Source organism: Sinohyriopsis cumingii, chromosome 5, assembly GCF_028554795.1.
Source record: "Sinohyriopsis cumingii isolate HCF-2022 chromosome 5, ASM2855479v2, whole genome shotgun sequence".
NCBI classification, from domain to species: domain Eukaryota; kingdom Metazoa; phylum Mollusca; class Bivalvia; order Unionida; family Unionidae; genus Sinohyriopsis; species Sinohyriopsis cumingii.
Genome location: NC_142965.1, coordinates 138,801,568 through 138,826,338, shown reverse-complemented (window position 1 = coordinate 138,826,338; position 24,771 = coordinate 138,801,568). Strand labels below are relative to the sequence as shown.

Below are 24,771 nucleotides of genomic sequence, written 5' to 3'. Positions count from 1 at the left end.
GTATTCGACAGGAATCTGGCAGGACCTATATGCGCAGATCAACATGTTACCATTCCAGGTCGATCGACAGCTTCTTAAGACACGACTTCACGACTTCCACTATATTTGCGCGGCTAAAATTTCACTATTTGAACTCGTGTCACGACAGATTGAGTCCCCTCCAGTCGGAGTACCAAGAAGCTGTCTCGCATACCTTAGGGAACCGGATATTGTATCTCCGGGGTAAGGGGATGTACCTCCCTCCACCTCTTACCAATTCTCCTATTAAATGAATACTATATTTTTAAAGTAAATTATATGTTCTGCTCTACAATTGTCTATGATTTGGTAGTACACAGTGTGGTAAGCAAGGAGGATTAATCTGTGCCATATATTATACATTAACAATTACTTAACTTAAATATCAGAGTTAATAAATACAATAATCTCTGTCTTAGCCGCATACGATATATATAACCAATGATTGTGCATCGCAATGATCAATTATGCTACTTGTATATATATATATATATATATATATATATATATATATATATATATATATATATATATATATATATATATATATATATAATTGAAACTTTTTTGTAACTATGGAAAAGATATGTAGTGAAATACCTAGCATTTTTTCTCGATTCATTCAGATCGCTCGTGCCGTCCAGTCTCGCCGTCTCGCCTTCTTTAGTTCTCCCATCTTCAAAACGCGCCCTACATGAGAGAACTGTGTTATTAAATAAAATAAATATTTAAATGTGTTAATCTCATGCTAAATGTATATGGTATCAAACAGTGCCGGTTTTGTTTAAATGCATATTGTTCCAATTTTTAACATAACTACGAAAATAAGATTGTCATAATTGGAAAAGAAAACCTCGATTTTTCTGTTTCATTTAATTGATGTTTAAGGATTCTATTGCTTAAAAAGGTTGTGATCATTGTTTGAATCCAACCTTTTTATTTGTCCTTCAGACAAAAAAGAAAGGAAAATATATAGAACGTGTTCTTTATGAATTCATCTTTGTTTCTTTCAGAATTGCTATGTTTATTTGATTGTCTGAGTAATTACAGGAGATGGATACATTCCTATAGATGTGGATACATTGTGCATTGAATCAACCAATAAGAATTTGGAGACTAGTATTTTGTGGAACCGTTGATGTTATTCGATGAAAGATATTTAAGAAATGTTGTGCTTTGTCGCTGAGTTGGAACACCTCAGAGGCTAACTGGATCCAAATAATTGTTCTTTTGTTATACTGATGGATGGAAATTTGACAAATAATCACATCTCTGCTTTTTATATCATTACTCAATTCAACGTGATTCCCGAGAAGAAAGACTTGCCTAAATTAAATAAGGTTGTGTTATTTTTCTAACACGTTAAATTACACTTGTGTGCGTACAGTTTGATTATGTTAGACAATAACCAAAGCAGTCATATAGAACATAAAATGGATAGTGAGATTACAAATCTACATGTTGTCGACTTTACGAGTACCTCGCTGCATATCAGGCATGCATGCAATTTATATAAGTGTGTTTGCATTTCTTGTTATATGTGGGTGTATGAGTGTGCAACATACAGAGAGACAGACAGACATAGAGACAGACAGAGTGTGTGGTGTGATTTAGATTTTTAACGTAGGATCAACAATTTTCAGTCATATCACCTCGATGTCTGCAGTGTGGCAGTTTATAGTGATGTCTGGCACTGGGGCATCATGCAGCAGACATGTATCATGATGTCCCACCCATTCACATTATGACGACCCCAGGCCGACCAGTCATACCACTAACCTCTTAATGCATGGCGCTTAGCGAGGCAGCGGTTAGTACCGTTTTTATAAGCCTTTGTTGTGACTCTGCCCAGGTTCTAACCAGCAACCTTCCGCATCCGAGGCGGACGCTCAAACCACTTGGACGCCGGACTGGAGAGAGAGAGAGAGAGAGAGAGAGAGAGTATTATGCTTGGCTCCTTACTCTTCTTTTGATTCTGGTACGGAAAATAAATCACTCCGGCCACCAGTCGTACTATTTAACGAAAGGGCACAAACAAAGTGAAGACACATAATGATGCAAAAATGAACAAATGTAACATAGAATATAAACTAGACGAAAGTGAGAAATGCATTATTCTATTGTCATTTGCAGAGAATATCGTTTTCGCATGATGGATTATTTTCATGGCATCTTTAAGAATCAGTATGCAATAAAGAGATCACTGTTTAAGGAATAGAGACGTGTATAATTATTGTTTGTGTTTGGTAATTCTAAGACGTTAATGTAGTTTATCATAACTATAATGTATTTATTTTGTATCAATATACCCTTGATTGTTACGTCCTTTACGTTTTACAGGCTCGCTCCATTCCGTGACACCACTGACGTGAATAATAACTGAACTGTATAAAAACATAATACAAATAAATAACTTTTCCAATGAAAATTAGTTGAATAGATAAATGAATAAATAAATGCATAAGAAACATCATTAATCCCAATGTTAAACATTGCTATACACTTGATTCAGAGTGTTTAAAGATGGCTAAAGTACATCGAATAAAGTGGTCTTGAAAGATAATGGTGACGGGAATTGAAAGTATTTCAAACGCTGACTTACGAAGCAAACAATGTACATTATAATGGAAACAACATCTCCGATTGTTTATAGTGTAAAGCGACACGTTACATTCAACAGCCACGGGGCCGTCATCACTTTGTTCACGTTTTTAACCTTAACGGTTTTTATAAGTTTTATCCTTATATAACTCTTTATAGATTTCGTTTTCATTAGCATGAATAAGTATAAAATTTAATTCATTTTGCGACAGGTTTGCTATCTTTATTTGCTTTAACATTGAGACCAAGGTCATAAAACTTATCATATATGTTGCTCATATTTCGAATAAATCATTGCGAGCCTAAGGAATCGACTATTTAATGTTTGGAGTTGGAGAGGGGCCTGGGAATTTTTTCAAATAAATAAGGGCACGAATATGAGTTTTCAAGGAATCTGAGAATCAAACTTTGGGTGAAGGAAACATTCATTGAAAATAGTGTCATGGTTTCAGTTACACGTATTTTATTTGCTATACAATTGATGGACAAAATCATTTTTGTGAATCATTAAGAAAAATTATTTTTCAAAACGTTCTTTGAACCTTTTCATCTCCGTGAGAACATCGCACGTTTTATACCAACGGATTTAATCTTGAGATGTAAAGACAGGTCGTAGCCTCTTGTTTTGAATCTGACCTCCTTTACATGCTTCATATTGTTTACGCCGGATCGTTCGACATTGTTTTGCATTTATTGTCTGTTAGCTTGGGCCAGTCACCATGACAGCCCGTTCCATTATATTGTCTTTGCTAAGTAAACACAAACATGTTCGTGTGAGCTGTATATTTTAGGGTATAATTATACTTCAACAATTCACATTCAAATAAGCAAAGGTATTTATACAAGCGAATTGCTGGAAATGAATAAACATAAAGTCAATATGAAAAATGGAGAGTTCAGTTGTCACCGAACTAACGTTGTCGCCGTGGGACTAATTGAAATAAGGCCCTCCAGAAAGTAATCTACGTAATAAGAGATGTTGTCCTATTATATAACCATCTCAATACAATTTTACATTGGATACAATGGGTCCATTGCCGGGGATAAGACTTTTATTTTATAGCTGTTTTTAAAGCTTCTTATATCTTTACAACAACATTTTCAAAATACTATGCCGTTATATTTTGATGATATGGAACACTAAAACTCGACATAAAATACAGTGTTTAGTGAACTTTAAACATAAATGTCACCATTTGAATGCTCAACGTGACGAACGGTCCACTTGAATACCGATGCTACCCAGATTAAAGTAAGAATGTTGTCTTTTTCATCAGAAATATGTAGCACGAGGCGTAATGTTACTTTGGAAAAAAAGAGCCGCAACATATAATTTCGAAAACAAATACCTGCCTGAATTGGTTTCTGTAGAACAACTGATTTGTTTATCACATAATTTTGTGTCCTAGCCCCCTTAATGCAAGACCACATTTTCCGGACTATTGAAAAAATATTTACCATATTTGTCATCATACATAATTAATGTATTTTGTCTCATTATTCACATAACTCTCACTATAACGACAATGTCCGTGAGTTGCAAATTTCTTTTTTGTAGTACTTGATTCGAAATGTCATTTACTGATTTAGTAAACCATGATAAACCCCATTGGTCATTTGCTATGCACTATGATATCGATACATTTAAATAAGCTAACACACAGTTTAAGTAGTTTTTGTTTGAACATATGCTGTCCTTTTAATTGGAAAAGGTATATATTTTAATAGCATTTTATGTTATGAATCTACATGGTAGTTTTGGAATCCTCCAGTACAAAAAATGATTGTAGTGTTTCTGGACACAATTATTGAACCCTATTCAAATGAAAATGTAGGTTTACACTTTGTCAGATAAAGCTGCCAAACTGAACGCTGCAAGTACTGTGAGAATTTGGAAAGTGGTGCTATAGGCCACTGTCCATATAATATTATATACGAATAATGACCGAATAATCAATATAAAATGGTTTGTAAAGTTTCTGTGGAATCACGCTGAGATCTGTGCAATTTTTAAGCTATGGAAAAGTTCAATGTCTTGCTAGGTGTTACAGCAACGCAGATAGAAGTCTAATGTTCGACTGAAAATAATCACTGTCTTACCCTGCAGTACATGGACTTCCTTCGAGGGTCCTATAAATGATATGCGATCATATTTATTGGGATAAAAACATGGGCCTATAAAAATACGAAGAACGAACCAGCATTAAACATAATGAAATCATTCCGTCCGTGATGAATCTTCTTAGAACAGCTAAATTTACGAATATCAATGAATGATATCATATTTCATTATGACAGAGTGCATGGCATAATCAAAATTAAATAGAACATTCATTTTAAAAACGGTTTAGAAAACCTAGTGTATGCAAATTAAATATGCAACTCCTAGGTTTATAATTGTCATTCATGTACACATGTTTGAATTCAAACATTTATTGGAAATCTTACTGAAATGATTAATGTTCTTTCAAATAATTCTCAACGAGACATGTCTGTAACCCCGCTCATATGAAACTTATATCTGGGGTTAAAGCCTTGCCATTAGTATCAATGTATGCCCGCATATGTAATAAGTCCAAGCACAATAATCACTACTTCAACATTGTATATTTCAAACGACAATTACTTCATTTTAAAAGAACGATTAACTCTATGTTGTAGCTATGACAACTAGGTTTATAAAGGCGAGCGAACATTATTATAAACAGTATTATAAACAGTAAGATATGCTTGCACACTGAAACTTTAATGATATTAAAGAATTTACATTATATTTAACCGGAACTTGCTAGGATATCTTAAATCTAAAGAAGAAGGTTATTAGAGGACTGGAAATAGTTAAGTCCTGTTTGCTTGCTTCAACTGCAGATATATATATATATATATATATATATATATATATATATATATATATATATATATATATATATGCATTTGAAGCAAGCAAACATATCGCATAATACAGAGGGACAACTACCTCTATAGTGACAACTGACTCATTTAAAAGGCTTACTATGATGATGGCATCTCCGGGGTAAGGGGATTCATCTCCTTCCACCTTTTACCTATTCTCCTATGGTATTAAGATTGGGTAACGTATTTAAGAAATAGACGAATTTTTCTTAGCACATCTTTTTTTTTCTCTCTAAACTGCCGACCCAACTATAACACACATACACCCAACCCCCACCCAGCGTCCCTGCAGTTACATCCATAGAAAGAGTGCATTCCGCTCTAGTAGTAACTAACACGTTCTTAGGTTTTGCCGCCAAGTCTTATAACTAAGGGGAGATCACTATGCCTGACCAAAACATAGGTCGGCAGAAAACACTCAGCTCCCTTAAGCTGAAAATAGCATTTGGGAGGGATGGTAAGGGGTTATTGCAGAAGCCCTCCATAAGAAATATAATCAGTAATTTGAACAGAATGCAAACATATAATAAATTAGACTATAAGCTATCGTGAAATGAATCATAATCATTTAATTTTATTTTTCAGAGATGACAACACACACAAAGAGATATAATAGGTATTAAGGAAAAGAATATAAAATGCCAAAGAGGCTACAACTCATTTTAATAAAGACAGAGAAAATAAAAGCAACTTGTTTAGAAAGTGAAGTTAAAAGAGAAGAGATGCGCAGGTATTTGCAGGAAATGGTTACACAATGTGCACCGGACACACCATATCTCAAAATAAGGTACATAATACCAAAAACAGCTAAAAACAAAACACAGTAGGCTGTTTAGGGTTTAGTGTTACAAATTTAGTCTGAACAAATGTTTCGTATAAGCAAACGTTAACTGGACGTCCATGACTTTAATCAAACCTTATTATAATATAAATTCAAAAATATTTGTATAGGAAATTGAGAGCTATACGACAAAAACCAGTGCAGCGCGAAGTTCTAAGGTGAGACGCCGACACAGTGTAATAGTCTCAATGATGCAGTAATAGGTTTTACAAATCCCACTGATAACAATAACAATTTACTATTGTTATAGCTACCAGTAAGATATGTAGTTAATGTGTATTGATATATATATATATATATATATATATATATATATATATATATATATATATATATATATATATATAACAACTTTTATATCTTCCTTCGAGCGTTTTGTATACAATATACTTCAAAGAAGCTTTGTAAATAAATAATGCGCATGATAAACATGACTGCTATCCTGGTTAATTTACTAATTTAAATCTATACACGACCTGGCATATTGACATATTCACCTATTCAACACAGCGTTAGATCAGTTGCCACCAGCCTAGTATTCGACCGAAATCTGGCAGGAGCTATATCCGCAGAAGAATTGGTAAAATAACATTTTTGAAAACCTAAATTATTCCAAAGCGTAATCATATTTTCATCTGTTTACCAAATCCTCCACAAAAGTTTATCAGGGAATTAAATGAATTATTTTTCACTTTGATAATGAGTTCAAACGTGGACAAATTTAAAGACTGGTTATGATTCAAGCATTTTCTAAAGGTTGCTTGGCGATGACATATATTGATAAATTTATATTAGCTTTGAAAATAACATGAATTTGTGGAGTTTATGCATCTCACAAAATACTGGTCAATTTATTTGAATATAAAATATGCGAAATTAAGTATACGTTCATATTAGTAATGAAAATTTGGTAACCTTATCCAAAAAGATCCCACAAATGCTTTTTCATATGATGTTTTGCTGGCTTGCAAACTGTTACAAGAGACAAAAAATGCACCACGGAGAGGAGAAGATGTCATGGAAACACCGTGAATATTGGTGATATCATTTCAGATCAGGGAATTATTGTTGACTCTGATAGCTTTAAAGCTAGATGTGGTAACAACACGAATATCATTGCCTTTCAAGGTACAACCATCGTGGAATGTACTTGATTAAAATGTACAGATATATACGATAGTGGTCAGAACATTTATCCTGTTCAATTCAAACAGTGTATTTTATGACAATAAAGGATGTAATTACTGTTACAACTCACTTTTATAAAAGATGCTAAATCAACTAGTGAAAATAAATGAAGTGAAATTTTCAGTTTCAATATGAATGAATAGCTTGACATATATGCTAAAGTTTTTAGAATAACACGAAACTCAAAATTACAAAGGTTCATTTTCGTATTACTCACATAAGTTTACCAAGGAATCCACTTATGAATAAGATAAAATTGTCCAATACTGATAAAAGTACGTTATGCGAAAATGCATTGGTTTGGCGAATGTAATGTGATAATCAGCCTCTGGAATGATGTGTCCCACTGGGTTTGGAATAAAGTGAACATTTTGTCAAATGAAACATTGAGAGATACAAGCAGAGATGGAATACATGACCAAATATTTATTTTTTGTTTTCTTCTAGCTAAATACAAAATGCATATATATCTATATCTATATATATATACATATATATATATATATATATATATATATATATATATATATATATATATATATATATATATATATATATATATATGTAAGACGTAGAGATTCAAAGTTCACGTCATCGTTGACGTCACAAACAAGGAAGAAAAGGAAACAACAAAATCCAACAAAATAACCGAAGCCAAAACAAAAACAAATAATAAAATAACGACAGTCCCCAAACATAAACAAACAAAAACTTGCTTTATCCTCTCATTTAGCTAAACATTGAGTGTCTTGTCGCGATATAAACCAATTGTCCATATTGTCTGTGAATATTGTTTTGATCATCTTGAAAGGAACGATTTCTTTATTTATGATAAAGAGAAATTAATTAGGATTACGTAGTCACGTTCTTCTCCCGCTGGTGAGATAAAAAAATTCGTGTCAGTCAAAATAAATAAGTACTTGTTGAAGGAGAAGGATTTATTCTCATTATGATATGATCATTGCTCAAAGTGGCTTCTCCTTTGTTGTTATCGATTGCTCGACGTCTTTTAGAAGGTGTCATGAGGTGAAGAGAAAAAGGATAGACTATTCTGGTTGTTATGAAAGAACGAAAATTAAATTTTGTTCCGTACTAACGGTGGTTATAAATAAAACGTTGGTACAACTAATGAATAACTCACTAACCTCATGATCCTAAGCTCATCGATATGTCTCACGTAAGACAATAGCTACAATTGTTAACTTAAATGCAAACGGTGAGTATCTATCGTTTTTGCTTAGTAATCGAGGAATATGGTTCAATTTTATCCTTCTATAACTTATTCTTATATTATATTTGTTTACCTCTGTCTCGGTGATTTCTGTTCTTGGCGAAGGCTATAATTTTCTTGCCCCTCATTCGTCTTTCTACGCATTCGAAACTGTCTTTTACATAAACAAAGAAGGAAATACGAGCAACAACTGGATGCTTCCAGCTCCCATCGTTCATGAGAATCAACAGTATCTATGGGCTGACCTGTTAAACTTGGAAAAAAAGTCAGAACATATTATGTTACATTATGTTATATTATATTATATATATATATATATATATATATATATATATATATATATATATATATATATATATATATATATATCAGTATTTGTTAATTCAATAAGCGGGATGGTACTAAAATAGAACAATCTAGTCGCCATCCTGGTTTATATTAACCCTGTTTTTGTGCAATGTTAACGAAGAGAGAATTTTAATGTGAAGTTGCTTTCTCTTGCATATAATTATCTGCCGGCCTAACCCTCCATGAATCCATCTTGTTATCTATGATTCGACACAAGTGGGTTTGTTTTGTTCTCTTTACTGCAATTGTATGTGTTGTGTTTGGCATTTAGATTATAAATAGACAATTGACATGTGGTTGCCATGAACGCTATTTGTGATTACCTAGTTACTCACTTAATATAAAGGATGCGGCGTTGACGTTTTCCTATATTCTGTAACATCAACATGCCTCTGGGACTATCAACATGACGAACTGAATGTGAAACTGGAGAGGATTATTGTATCATGGCTTGTTATCTTATTCATATGTGTAAAGCAGATTTATTATTAAATTGTAACGGCCAACAGCTCCGAATACACCACGCATAAATGAATTTCTATTCTAGAAACATGGCGGTAGGGTGGTATTCCATCAAACATATTTGTTTGCGAAGATAGTTCTAAATTGAAAATAGTAGGTTATAGACAAAACAGCAACATATTCATGATCGAACTTATCAAAGCTGTGCTATTATCTTCAGTGTTAGTATTTAATATTGATCATTCCAACGACCTCGTTTTCGGGAATACCGTTGAAGATGACATGATGGCAATTACGTTAGAGCTTCTTGTCCATTCCCTTTTCTGCAAATCTGAGATGTGACATATTTTGTGGCTATTGCATCTTTAAGTGGACTTGCCCACTTGGCCAATTTCTTGGGTATATTGTGAAAAACGTAATGTTTCTGTGCTAAACAAAACAGATCTCCGTGGTATATACTTTTGATGAATTTGTGATAGTCCAAACAACTTGGAAAATCACTCTAATTTTTCTCTTTATAGTTGGTTGCTTAGCTCCATAAATCAGCTAAATAATCATCAATGCTTTTGGTTGAACAATGAGTGAAAATTCAGCGAGCTGTGCTCCTTTCCGCGCTTAATTATGCGTGTACCATCTTGGATAACAGATGAACTAGAATGACTCTAACTTTATCCTTTGGAAATGGTTTGATGGATGTCCATCACGGTCTACGTAACGTTAAGTAGTACGAAAGATCTACTTCTCTCAGCATTAAAACAAATGAAAATCCAGGTCAACATCTCCATCTTCTAAGACGCTGCTTATTTGGATTGCTGTGCTCTTAAAACCAATATAGAATATCTAAAACTTGTGTTATCTTGGATATTACTCTATCTTACTACTAAGTCTGACAAGAACGTTAGAACAGTCATAATGCAATATTCGTACCATTAAAACGTACAATTACAGCAGCGTTATTACTCTTTAAGGATGAATAAACAATATATGGACGGAAAACCTTTGAAATATCAAGGACTAGGGTGCAAAAGTTAGATGAGAAATATCAAATTAATCAAATATAAATAATTGTAGACATTTATGTAAAATGTGTCATGATTCATGATTATTCGATGTATGAATATTTGCGACAACTAAATTATTGACGTCTAAGTTTAAAAAAATAGAAGCAGTGCTCATTATTGGCTCCCGTCAACTCAGTTTAATACACTTATTTAATAGAGACTCTGCCTAAATGAGTAAGAGATGAAATTCTTGTATACTGGAAACAGGTATTTCACAAACAAACCACCCATCGAAGGTTTTGATATATACACTTTTAGATTTGCCACAAGAAGATTTATTAGGAAGCATGACAAAAATCTTTTCCATGTAGAATATCTACCAGGCATGTAAAAAAATTAAAAGTGCACAAAAGTAAGTTAAATCAGTGTATAAGTATTTCATCTTTACTTTCAAATTCGAATATCGGAATGCTCCGTACAGTCATCTAGTGAGGAAGTGTTTAATCATAGTAGCAATATAACATATTTCAGACAATTTAACTTTTTCTGTAATAATCTTATCTGCTGTCCACGATTGGAAATACACTATGAAAACATATAAATCTGCATTATAGAATAACTAAAGCTACTGGATTGGATAACAACGAAATTAGCTAGCGCGTAAAATTACCAAACTCGTGGAGATGATATTGTGAGAGCTACTTGTGAAATGAAATGAGAAAGTCCAATAATTTTTATATCATTCCTGCAGATAAAAAGATAGGCTGCACGTTCGCCTTCATAGAGAAGGTAATTGTGTGACAGAAGAAGAAATTGTAAGATTAAGCCATATGATCTTGTCTTGTATAATCAGTGTTTCTGTGCTAAAATTAAAAGCTGAATATATATTTTTCACTCTGTTTCAAATACTACGACACTTAGAAGTTGGTTAAAAACGTAATGTTAGGATTACAAGGATTCATCTGTGACGTAAACATCATGATAACACTTCGTCGGTATCTTGTGCGTTCCAGAGTCAGACTTGACTATGCTTTTGAAGCTGTCGGCATCTTTTTTATCACCAAGGATAAAAACGCTGGCATATTTGGATATAACAAGAATTTGAATGAAAACGGGTAGCGTTGCCAGGTCCACAAAAAGAATTAAATAGTAATCCAATGCGTTTGAACTATGACCGAACACCGATATGGTACAACATATAGTTTTAGCAGCTGAAAACAGTCTCTCATAATTCGTCAAAAGATACATACGGAATACCAGAATAGAACTTGGGTAAATGTATGTATAATAAATAAAGAAGGAAACAAATAGTGATAGTCTTGTAATTGTAAGTGCATTTGATTTCACTGACGCATCACATAAAATAAGCAAACAATCACATTTATTATATACTTAAGTGTGAAATATACAGGCTTATTGGCGAAATAATTTTTATTATTTTAATTCCTACATTTCACATGTGACAAATAAATCCTTATATTTCACATGTGAAAATAAATATAACATTTTCCGTCATGCCATATAACGCGTGATTGCATGTACTTACAAAAGTTGCATCTGCAACAATAAAAACGAGTACTTTGTGAATTCTAACAAATAAATAGAAATTGTCTTACATTTCATACATGTAAATTAATCTTTGATAATGAAATCTGATCAGACGTCGATCTCCTCTCTCCGAAGGGTTTACCCCGTTACTTCCTTGACACGAGAAACCATATATTATGCATTGCTGAATCGGAGTTGCATTGTCTTCAGATGGGGTAAAATAGTTTAAGAAATGATACAACTGTAATTTAGTGTAACAGATTAAGTCACCCCAATCTCACCGCTGTCTTAAGTCACGTATATTTATATGATCAATATGTGAAAGTGAAGTGAATTTACGAAAAGAGGGTGGGGATGTGCGTGTTATGCTTAAGAGTGAGTAAAATCTTATCGGCGTCGTATTTGGAGCAAGTTTGATATATAATAAAGAAACCAGATTCTTTTCCTTCATTAATACTGGATATATTTCATCTTGTGGTACCAAAATTTATAGTTTAACACGTGGCTTTGTCACTCGCTCAGATATCATTTTTGGGTACGACACGATAAAATGAATCCGGTATTATTGAAGGAAAAACAAAAATATTCTCTGTATATTCGCGTTGGCAGGAGCTGATCAAATGTATTCATTAATATATGTTATTAAAATCCTTTCATTTTGTTGATGTAGCTACATCTCAGATAAAGTTATAAAGCAACATGACTACTAATAATATATGCTGCTACTACTACTACTTACACCATTTATTATTATTATTATTATATTATTATTATTTTCTTCGCTCTTGTTTTTAATGTAGTCATTAGTTTGTTCTCTTCGCCTAGGTGACTCATTATTCCCGCAAGTACGATTAATCACAACCATAACTCATAACCGCTCCTGTGACCTAATGGTTAGAGCGTTCGCCTCAAATACGGGAGTTCGTGGGTTCGATCCCCGGCCGAGTCATATCAAAGACTTATACAAATGGCACTAACAGCTGCCTCGCTTGGCACTCAGTATTAAGAGGTTAGTGTTAGGACTAGTCGGCCTGGTGTCAGGATAATGTGATTGGGTGGGACATAATCCTACATGTCTGGGGCATGATGCCCCATTGCTAGACATCACTATAAACTGCCACACTGCAGGCATCGTAGCGATATGGCTGAAGAAATGTTAAAGCTGCGCTAAAAATCCAAACCACACACACACTCACACACACACACACACACACACACACACACCCACACACACTTGTTCAGATATAGAATAAGTCTTAGCGTCTGTTAATTATATTTTTTCCCGTTCTTTTGTTAACGAAAACTTCGTTATACATCAGAAGCTATGCGTTACAATAGTTATTGTTCCAAACGAACTGTCAAAGTCAATACCAGAGATATTGCGAAGTTTCGCTGTAATAAATGGTAAGTGAGACAAACTACAGAATTAACACTGCATACCATGCATAACGGGTTTTACATTTGGTCTAAGCATGGTTTTATAAGCCCGTATGTTTCACACTTAAGTATATACTAAATATGTCGGTTTGCTTATTTCATAACATGCGTCTCTCTCTCTCTCTCTCTCTCTCTCTCTTTATATATATATATATATATATATATATATATATATATATATATATATATATATATATATATATATATATATACAGATATATGAACATATAAATATATATAGACACGACAAATAAAGATATTAGACTGAAAAATTGTTAAAGCTACATTAAAAATCAAACACAGACACACACACACACACACACACAAGATATTTGAGATACTAAAAGCAAAGTTAGATTTAAATTAGTATTGATAGCCATACAACGACACGACAAATAAAGATATTAGACATGCACAAGGCAAAGTTAGAGTTAAGTTAATATTGCAGACTTCACGTTGTGAATAACATTTCATTGATTCAACAATAGAAAAAGACAAAATGTGCGATAAACACGAACTCATTAAAATTTCGATAAAATATTACCAAGCTACTAATTGTTGAAATATTTCGGTTCTAGGTGGGGTTTTTTCAGCTGGTACTTCAAAATAATTTTAAGTCATTATTTAACCTGTTATCGTACGCATTACGTTTAACAGAATCTAAGTATTATCCTTATTTTTGTCATACATTCCAGCCTTAATTGTCACAGTGGGTAATTTAAATTTTGACATTAATTTAAAATTTTAGCAAAGTCCTGTATCTTTTATATTTTGTCTCAGTCGATGGAAGATGTAATCTCTGAAAATTTCAGTCACCTGACGGTCATCTTGCATGAGTTTTGCTTGGTTTCTTTGCTTAGATTACTCGAACATAACGACCGATGCGACCACAAAGTTTCAAAGATGGGAGCTTCAACAGTAGTTCAAGCTTTAGTGATAGCACAAATGCCGCACCCCATCTCTGTTTCGGATTATGTTGCACCTGTGGTTTTGCACTGATTGTATACTTAACTAACCATTACCTATGGCCCTTGAGACCGATCTGATATCATACAAGCCCATAACTAATAGCAAGCCAATAATATATAGCGAACAGGAAACTCAGTAAATACAGTAATTTGTGCATATCCAAATACCGCCTCAAATCATATACAGTTAGAGCAATCGAGATTTCTTGTAGCAACATTGTACTCTCCCCCCCCCCCATACAAACATCTATACAACCATTATTTAAATTTTGGCTATTCTTTAACAGGTCGTCATATCGCGCAGACTATCGCTAAATACAAACATTCTCAGAGCATTTTATACATATCGGAATAACCTGCTATTCCTCATCTACATAATAGCAAAAGCAGGGTACCTAATACAAAGGAAATATAATAAAAATATATTTAACAAAATAATAACAATCCGCACAAACTAATTTATCTACGTCCATTTTCAAGCAAAACGAACAAAAGGAAGTACATTTAATATACTATTACATGTAGCATTTATTATATCATATCTCTCATAACATTAGTTCGCTTTACAATACTGAATAGTTAATCATTGCGTGCAAAAACATTTTCCAGATAACATCAGCTTTTTCTTCACAACGGTTTTTTTTTTTTGACAGGTCCTACCTAGTTGTCATGTTAGTTGTAGAATGCATCATGTTCGTATATATATATATATTGACGAAAATGAAATACTGCAATGCTTACCATTTGAGAAGAGGCAATTGTCACCAGAAGCTTCTGTTCATAATAATATTACTTTTGTACACACGGGATACCACCTCCGTGTTTCCATGACTCGCGATATGTCGGCTTATTCGGCTCATAACTTTAAAAAGATGTAATATTTATCCATCGTGCTATAGAAATGTAATACAGCATTTCAGACGAGTAATTAGGTCAGGTTTATAGCTAATTTTGCCTAATTCAACGTAACAATGCCAATAAATGGCAAGAGATCTTAAGCAAACTAAAAGGATCTTGTAAAAAAATAGTAAAGTTTAACATTTAATAAAAATAAAAAAGCTATTATGTGGAAGAGAAACAACAATTAATAGGATGTAATATATTTACAATGTAATGTTTATGGGGAAGAATTACTAAAGAATTTAGAAACAGATTATAGCCAGGGGAATTTCTTGAGAATCCCGTTTTAACGGCAAGTTGACATGTTGGGTAACAGACGATATTGTACGTGTGGGACATCTTGAAAAATTATAAACTTAAATTAAGATGCAGAATTTTTTAAGGTGTACATTTCCATCTTTTATATAACGCATTTATTTATATGATTCTAAATGATAGAGTAAATGGGATTTCTGGGTTAGAGGTTTAAGAAGGTCATGGAGTGGGTCTTCCTGTTGACATTTAGAAATCATATTTTCATATGCCTTTCGAGTCGAAATGTGGGGTATTTTTGTACACTTTATTAATATCACTTTTCTTAATTAAAGTACGATCGTTCTTTCTTGATACAAAATGGATTTTGGACCCAAAATAGCACGTGATCTATTGTTTACAGAAATGACGTATCGTTGCGTAGAATTACCCGACGCGCAGAATTGGCCGACATGATGGTATATAAAGGAGTTCAATGGTTCAATGACATAAGGGAGCAATCAATATGAAGACATGATTTCGTTATGCAACAATTTATATTTAACATGACGTTAAGAAAAATGAAAAGCTATGCCTTTGTCATTATCGACTTTTCTGAGAAGGCAAGGACCAAACCACACAAGCAAGGCAATATGTTACCATATACAGCTGTACGTTGATTATTGGCCCGACTAGATCAGAGAAACCCCAACTGACGTTAAATATGATTTTTAAATAGATAATATGCGTCCGTTGTACATAATTGCACCGTCGGAGGATAATCATGGGATGATGTATCCCGAGACTTACGGTAGCACTTCAGTAGTCGCCAAGAAGAACCTCTTCCACAGATGATTTCTTTTCCAGAGTCAAAGGAACTCCTATGACTGACTATAATGATCTAAGCAAGGATAATCTTCTAATGCAAAATAATGTAGTGCTTGAATACCAAGACAACCAAGCGATACTGTTTTACCGTGACCTACAATATAACTCAGATGTGATCTATGTAGCAGAACGATACGTGCACGCGAGTAATATAATCCGTGAAAGCAGCAGCATATTAACCGTATATCGTGGCATTGACGAGAATGGTATTTCAAACATTCATTAGACTTGCTGTGCATCCGACTACTCTTGTGATGAGTTTTTATAATATGATCACGGAGGGCACCCAGGACCCATAGAGTTTCCTCACTATTGACTTGACTAGTGGACCGGTCTGGCGGTGGACATCAAGCCGGTTTGGATAAAGGAATTTAATAGCTGTAATCAAGATATACACCAACAGGATCCGCCAAGGCCGCAACAATTTCCGGATGTAAACGCGAGATTTAAATGTTAACATAACGTAATTTATTGCTTCCGCTAGTATTCCCATATTTCTTACCTTATTTGTACATCATCAGCGGGACGACCAAAGTTCCTGTCTTCGATTAGGATAGTATGGTGAAGTTGGGGCCTGTGGTAAAAGAAATTACACTGCACCAAGAAATAGGCAGACAATATGTCTGTAAACATAGTGAGATTCTGTCAAATTATAAATAATTTTTAACATTTTCGATTCGATATTTTTAATTAGTGCCTGCGATATTTTCCTGATTAGAACAATAATTTATTCTACGCTGGAAGGATTTGTCTTTATTTTAACAGGTTCAGTTTATATTGTCAGACGAGGATCCTAAATAGCAGGATGCATAGTTTGTGTAGATAATTAACGTTTAGTTTGGTACATGTGAATGTTCAACTGTTACAACAAACAGTACTTTCATAGAAACGGGTCGGCAGTTTCGTCTAAATGCATCATGCAGGTTTGTCATAGGGTCCCAAAAGATGTATTACTTTTCAAATACGTATCCGGAAATTCTTGATAAATTAATCGATTTCAGGATTATATTGGAGCGCACAAATGAGACAAACGTGAAAAGTCATGATATGGTATTGTGCAGTAAGAAATAAAATCACTGACGTTGACTTGACCGCCCAGTATGGAGAATGAAGTGAGCAGCAAATACTCCAAGGATGTAATTCACGATTATAGTAGTAGCTATACAGATAAGCAAGGAACAACTAATTAAAGCAATGCCTTCAGAATCATGTTATATGGAATCACCAAAGAAACGTGTTCGTAAGACTGTCAAATATTTAGCAGATTAAGAATCTAAGCGAAAGCTGCAATATTACGAGTTTGTACAAAGATATTCACATGCAAAGACATACAAACTATGAATACAATTGAAGAAAAAAATATTCAGATACAAAATCTATTTGACAGTAATCCTCAGTGTATGAATCCATGCGAGACACTAGTTTACAACGCGCAGCCTAGAGTCTGGAAGTTACTTTCACAGGTCAACAATATATTACAGTGAACTGCCATACATGATGATTGATTGATTGCTTGTTTGTTTTTTAACGGCGCATCAGCACTCTTAGGCTATTTAGCGCCAAACAAAGTGTTACTTGTATAATCTTTTAAAACTTATAAAAGGTTCTATATCGACCAGCGATATAAAAGAACAAATGGTTGAAATTAAAAACGGTAAGATGGTAACGGTGCATACAAACAAGTAGCATGCACTGAGAGTATTTCACAATCCAATATCTATGGTGATGAGTACACACGCCTGAAATGGCGTACAACATTGGTCAAACATATCTCATTATTTTTATTAGAAACATTTCATCGCATATATCTATGTAAATATAAAAAGTTCAGTGACATAAGGGCTTAATAAGTACGAAGAGATTATTTGGTTATACCACAAATGACATTTAACATGGCATTAAGAAAATTAAAAGCAATTCCTTTGTTGTCTTCAACTTTTCTAACAAATCAAAGACCAAACCACACAAGCAAGGCGACATTGTACCATATTCTGCTGCGCGTTGGTTATTGTTCCAACGAGATCAAGTAAACCGCAACTGAATTTAAATATGATTTTTAAATGGTTAATATGCTATCCATTGTACATAATTGCACCGTCGGCGGAGAATCCTGTTATGATGTACCCAGATGTTTATGGTCTCACTTCAGACGTCATCAGGAAGCAACTCTTCCACAGTTGATTTCTTTTCCAGAGTCAACGAAGTGCCTACGACTGACCACATTGATCAAAGCGAGGATTATCTAATAATATACAATAAAGTGGTGCTTGAACCACAGGACAAACGCAAGACTGTTTTTCCGTGGCCGACACTATAACACAGACGTGATAGATGCAAAATAGCAATACGCGCATGTACATACTTTGAACTGTGAAAGCCGCAACATATTAACCGTATTTCGTGGCATGGACCAGGATGGTATTTCAAACATTCAATAGACCTGCTATGCCTCCGACTACTCGTGGGATGCGTTTCATGATATGTTCTCGGAGGTCACCCAGGACCCAAATAGTTTCCTCACTATTAACTTGACTAGTGGACATGACTCCAGGGGGAAATCTCGAGACGGTTTGGATAAAGCAATATAACAAATGTAGTTAACATATACAATAACAAACTCGGCCAACGGCAATGTCGCAGAGGCTGCTGACCAACGTCGCAAAGCCGCGCGCAATCAACTGGATAAAGATATGCTGCAATCGCGACATACTGCACAGGAAGTTCTCACACGTTATGCATGGTAAAATTTGCTGAATCGGTTTGTACTTTTACATAAAATTACAACGTCTCAGCCATCAATATTCCGTATATAAAGTACGTTCTCCAGTGAATTTGGTCGCACAGCAGCAATGATGGATGCTACTATCATGTGGATGGGTGTAAGAATATGTGAAGTTTTCACAGCAGATACGCTTGATTTCAAAAAGTGACAGGACTGTTATTACGAACAAAATATAAACTTCAAAGACGGTAAAGGTGGATGTTTGTAAAAGACGACTTTATGGGCCGCTTGATTTGTAGATGACTACAAGAAACATACTTTGTTCAGATGTATTTCTTCGCATTTACCCCAACCCACCCTTTTCCTGATGCACTTTCTGTTGACACCAGTAATTAGCAAAGTCCTCTAAGGACTTCCAGTACTAGTAGCAGTTGTAACAATAGTAATACATCGTTGTAGGTAATGCCAGATAGTAGAAGATCGGTCCATTATATATTTCAGTATACAACGGTATAAAATTGTAGACTAATGTTGTGTGAAAGATATATTTTATTAAGTTATCAATGAATGTGGCCAAACACCGAGGTCCATCAGAATGAGTAACAATGCTCACAAAATATACATATTAAATGTCACTACATATAAAGAGAAATGTAAGGTTAAACTTTTGTTCGAAATGAAGAACGATATCAGGCATCAGTGGCGATTAAACATATCAGATCTTTATCACATAGCATGTATATCTTTCAAGTACTCCATGCATTTAAAAAATGTAAATGTTCAAACATATTCTTTACAGCAAACATTTTTGTAAACATGAGATATGCCAGTTTTATGTTGTCTGTATTTATATTTTGCCAATATTGGATCAGTTTTATTTTGACATTTATTTCTTGTACGTCATCCAAAACTAAACTTGCACAAACTGTACAAAATAATATCAGAAGTATTATATACTGCCGTGTGCAGCAAAACTATTTACCTCATGAGATATTTGGAACAAAAAAGCACTGGGACATTGAATGAGCATACCTTAACTCATGGTGGAACAGTAGATCTAGTATGCGATGTCAAAGTTGCAAAGAGAATCTATCGATACAGCAGTTTTCAAATCTGATTGTTAACAAAAGCAACTTTTTGCAGCAGAAGTAATCGTTTAAACGGTATACAAGATACTGTACGTCCCTTCTTTCCAAATTGTTCAGATTCATAATATTCGTTACAAAATATTGTAACAAACAACTGTTGTTGGAACATGATACAGTGTATGTTTCCACCAATAATTATCTGCAATTAGTTTATTAGCACAAGACGATAAAGTTCCATATTCGAGATGAATAATATTATTCAAAGTAAGAAATAGCCAGGAACTAGGAATTTAGTGTAGATGTAAGACTCATATCACCGTCACTATGTAATTATTTATGTTGGTTTTGTTTTCAATCAACATGTAAAAGTTTGATTCCTATTGAAGATGTATCTCCCCGGAACCATATAATATCATTCCATTTTTTTCTTTTTCGGAGAGTGAGACTACTTGAGGTCTCTGGCAGATCTTCCATTTGATTCCTAGCAGTTTATGAATACGGAAATTGATTTAACTGAATTTTCTGCATCTATTCCATTGATATCATTGGATAATATGTTTCCGAGTTCTACATCCAACCAATTTATGTTAGTTATAAATAAACAATGAACGAAATGGGTATCTTTTTATTTTCCATGCATTAAATATATACCATAATCATTTCGTTTTGCTTTGAATACTGACGTGATTTTAGTTTGATAACGTTACCTGTATAGTTAGTGGAAAATGATTGTGATAAAACTGAAATGTCAAATAATATATGCAATCCCTAACCAATGACCAATGAGGCAAATATATATTAATCTCTCTATAATTTCTTTCAGCTCTCTCTCACAATCACTAATGCATACACAAGTTAATTCGTGTATTAGCTCAAAAAAGGCTGGAATCTGAGCACATGTATTTCATGCTAACCCGTCGTGAGGAATACGTGTATATCGCAGTGATTACAAAAACCTTAAATCCATGTACTTGTCAAGGAGAACATTAAAAGTGAATGTCATCAGAGGTTAAGGTTGGAAATACTATTTTCCTCATGGTTAGAAATAGACACTAAACGATGCGTTTTGTATATTTTCTTGCATTAAATTGTTGGACAAAACACTCAAAATCCTTTAGAAGTGTCAAAGAGCTCAAGCTAGTTAAATTTTCAAAAAGTGAAATAGAAATTGTATTTGTAATTTATGAAGAACATTTGTTAATTAACATTTTTGTTAACTTTAATTGCTGCTCGCATGTTTATATGGTTTGCATTTGAAGTCTTTATTTTCTGCTGGCTTGTTGATTCGTTTGCATTTTAAGTTTTTACCATTTCAGCACTTTGAATTTACTTTGAAACATCAGTAAGCTACCTGAAATATTCTACCTGTAGGGAAACCTTTTGCTAATTTTTATAGGTCAGTAATTCATGTCATCATGTACAACAATACTACTCCTAGAAAAATGGGCATCAATTGGATATATAAGTGGAAAGGTCATTTCCCGATCTTACGTAGTTACATTCGCATATATCCGTCGTTAAGAATGAAGGACGGGAGTGACCTTGCAAATGACTTCCGTATGTTATAGTGTTATGATTAAATGCATACTCTCATTTTAATACAACAACTGACAAATTCACAGGTTCCGATTGACTGAATACAAGGGATATGAATTGGCACTATACCCCAGTAATCAAGAGAGGCGATATTATGGTATAGATAAGTGGTTTAGTTTTTGATTTTACGATTATTATGCTGAAACTAATTCTTATGTGGAGAAGTAAAAGTTTCAATCTGTCAAGCTCTAGCTTTGTTAACACTAGTCTGTAACAAACATTCAGTTATTCATAGGAGACAGGATGCAACTATTAATTTGGAGAGATGTGGTAAGTAGTCCACTGATCACTTTTCTTGTCTGGGAATTCAGTCTAAGGTTGAAATGAATAGATGACATTGAAGCAAGTATAATTAAGTTTAACGTTGGTTAAACATCCTGTTTGTAAAAGGATGATATACGATGGAGGAGCAAAAGACTACCATAATGAAAAACGTAGCAGAAATAAAACCATGGAATCTTTGCAACTTTGTATACTTGGTAAATGTGGGGATGACCTATCATCAAAAATATTCCCTTCAAGTAGCAAAACGTTGGTACAATCTTACTGGAAAAGATGGTTTGGAAACCTTTTATGAAACTTTCGTTAAGGTAATTTTGAATAAAAGACACATATATTCATCGAAGCGGCTAGCAGACAGTATCTCACAATTATGTGTCTTTGATGAGGAGCACAAGCGCCTGAAATTGCGTACACCTTCGGTCAAACAGATATATGAATATTCCCATTAGAAATATAAATCGCATATATATATATATATATATATATATATATATATATATATATATATATATATATATATATATATATATATATATGTGTGTGTGTGTGTGTGTGTGTGTGTGTAAGTGTATAAACTTGAGAGAGAGATTACATCGACATATTTCTTTGATCCTCTTCGATACTGTAGAGTACACGCTGCCTATTCATGACCCTTTCTCTATAACCTGAAAGGCAAAAGCGCAGATATACAATTTCCGTCATTGATCATCAGGTTATATAATAATTGCCAACTCTGTTCTTTTTTGAGTTGCGAAACAATGTTTCAGCGTCTACACAGTATCTTAGGTTTTGTTTGTTTGTTTGGGCTTAGCGCTGTTGTTTACTACACTGTAGCTAAACAATGTGACTAGTATAACTGGCAGAGGAAAAGCATGGGAAAACGACGGGAAGCTTATGGCAAACTTGCTCACACACCCAACCAAGGGACTCAATATCTTAGGTTTAATGTGTCAAGTCAAATCCGATCAGACAATGTATTAAGCTGAAACATACATATCCTATTTTGAAACGTTCCGTTCTTGGTTTTGTTTCGGGGGAAATAACATTTAAAGCTATAAGCCGTAGGCGCATATCATTACGTAAATGTCATAGTAAATATTACATCAATGTTGTAGTTCTGAATATTAAATATAATAGATATTGTAAACCTGAGACTGAAAAAATGGTTAAAGAAATTACGGGGAAATATTAGCACATGAATGTAATGTGAGGTATCTAAATGACACATTACACCTTAAGTAGATGTGTGATAACTATTGATGCTTCAAAGCCATGCATTTTTAACTCACTGCTGATCTAGTCCGAAATAATGTTAACGATAACGAAAAGCGTTCTGAAACCGTTCTTCAAATTCCTATTTCTATAATCGACGGACGTAAAACAATACACAAAAATCGACCGATTTGAAAAAATACACTCCAAAAAAGAGTATAGTATATGTTAATTGGGATCATTCTCACTCGGTGAATATTATAAAATGATTACGATTTCAAAAGTTATGATAATTTTATTATTTAACGGTATGAAGAGTTTATAAGGTATTATACACTTCCTGGCTTTCTATTTGTGCGGAACAAGATTTACTGATTATTGCAGCGATAAATATCGTTAAAGAAAACAAACTTCATGAGTAATGAAGAGTGTATGTGTGTGTTTGTGTGATTAGGATTTTTATCGTAGCTTTAACAATTTTTCAGTCATATCGCAGCGATGCCTGCAATGTGGCAGTTTATACTGATGTCTATCACTGGGGTTTCATGCCGCAGAACTGTAGCATGATGTCCAACCCAGTCACATTATCCTGATACCAGGCCGACCAATATTAATACTAACCTCTTAATGCTAAGCGCCTAGCGAGGCAGGTCTAAGTACAATTGTTTGTAAGTATTTGGTATGAATCGGCCGGGGATCGAACCCAAGACATTCCGCTTCCAAGGCGGACGCTCTAACCACTAGGCCACCGGAGCGGTAGAGTAATGAAGAAAGATTTTTTAAACTTACATAAAACTTTGTTCAAATATATACTTAGTTGATGCTAAGTTAATCTAGATTTGACTTTTTCCCAAACTTTAGATACAAAGGAATATGTCATGAATCAGCGTAATCAAAATATATAAAACTTAGTAGTAAAAAAGATGAATTTAAAAGTATACTTCACATGCGGAGAAGATAGACTGAAATCTAAAATCTAGAAATCTTATTCATGATAAAAACCTTTATTAGTACAAACCTACATTCTACAAGACTAGTTAATACTATCAGATTAAAATGGTTGAAGGTAGTGAAACATCTAATGTCGCAAATTCCTTGGTAAGGATATATTTACACGATTCACTACCTTATGGAGAACGAATATATGGCCGTAATATTGTTTCAAGTGGTGCAAAGTATTCCAGGCGGTTCTCAGTGTCAAAGGAACCACATAATTCGATTCAATAGTTTGATAGACATGGGTGATTTCGTATCAGACGTGTAAAGACCTTGAAGAGAGGCCCTGAAATCAGCGGT

The 24,771-nt window shown here is 33.9% G+C and overlaps 1 protein-coding gene across 1 annotated transcript in view; it reads right to left on the bottom strand.

The window, feature by feature from the left end:
* The window catches only part of LOC149800354 (uncharacterized), a 102,168-nt gene that overhangs the window by 24,879 nt on the left and 52,518 nt on the right, over window positions 1–24,771 (bottom strand). The window contains exons 6-9 of the mRNA XM_089958397.1: window positions 22,856–22,928; window positions 17,078–17,149; window positions 8,866–9,045; window positions 619–708 (exon numbers count right to left, since the gene is read on the bottom strand). Coding sequence (XP_089814523.1) covers window positions 619–708; window positions 8,866–9,045; window positions 17,078–17,149; window positions 22,856–22,928 — 415 coding nt within the window. The remainder of the gene's footprint in view (window positions 1–618; window positions 709–8,865; window positions 9,046–17,077; window positions 17,150–22,855; window positions 22,929–24,771) is intronic.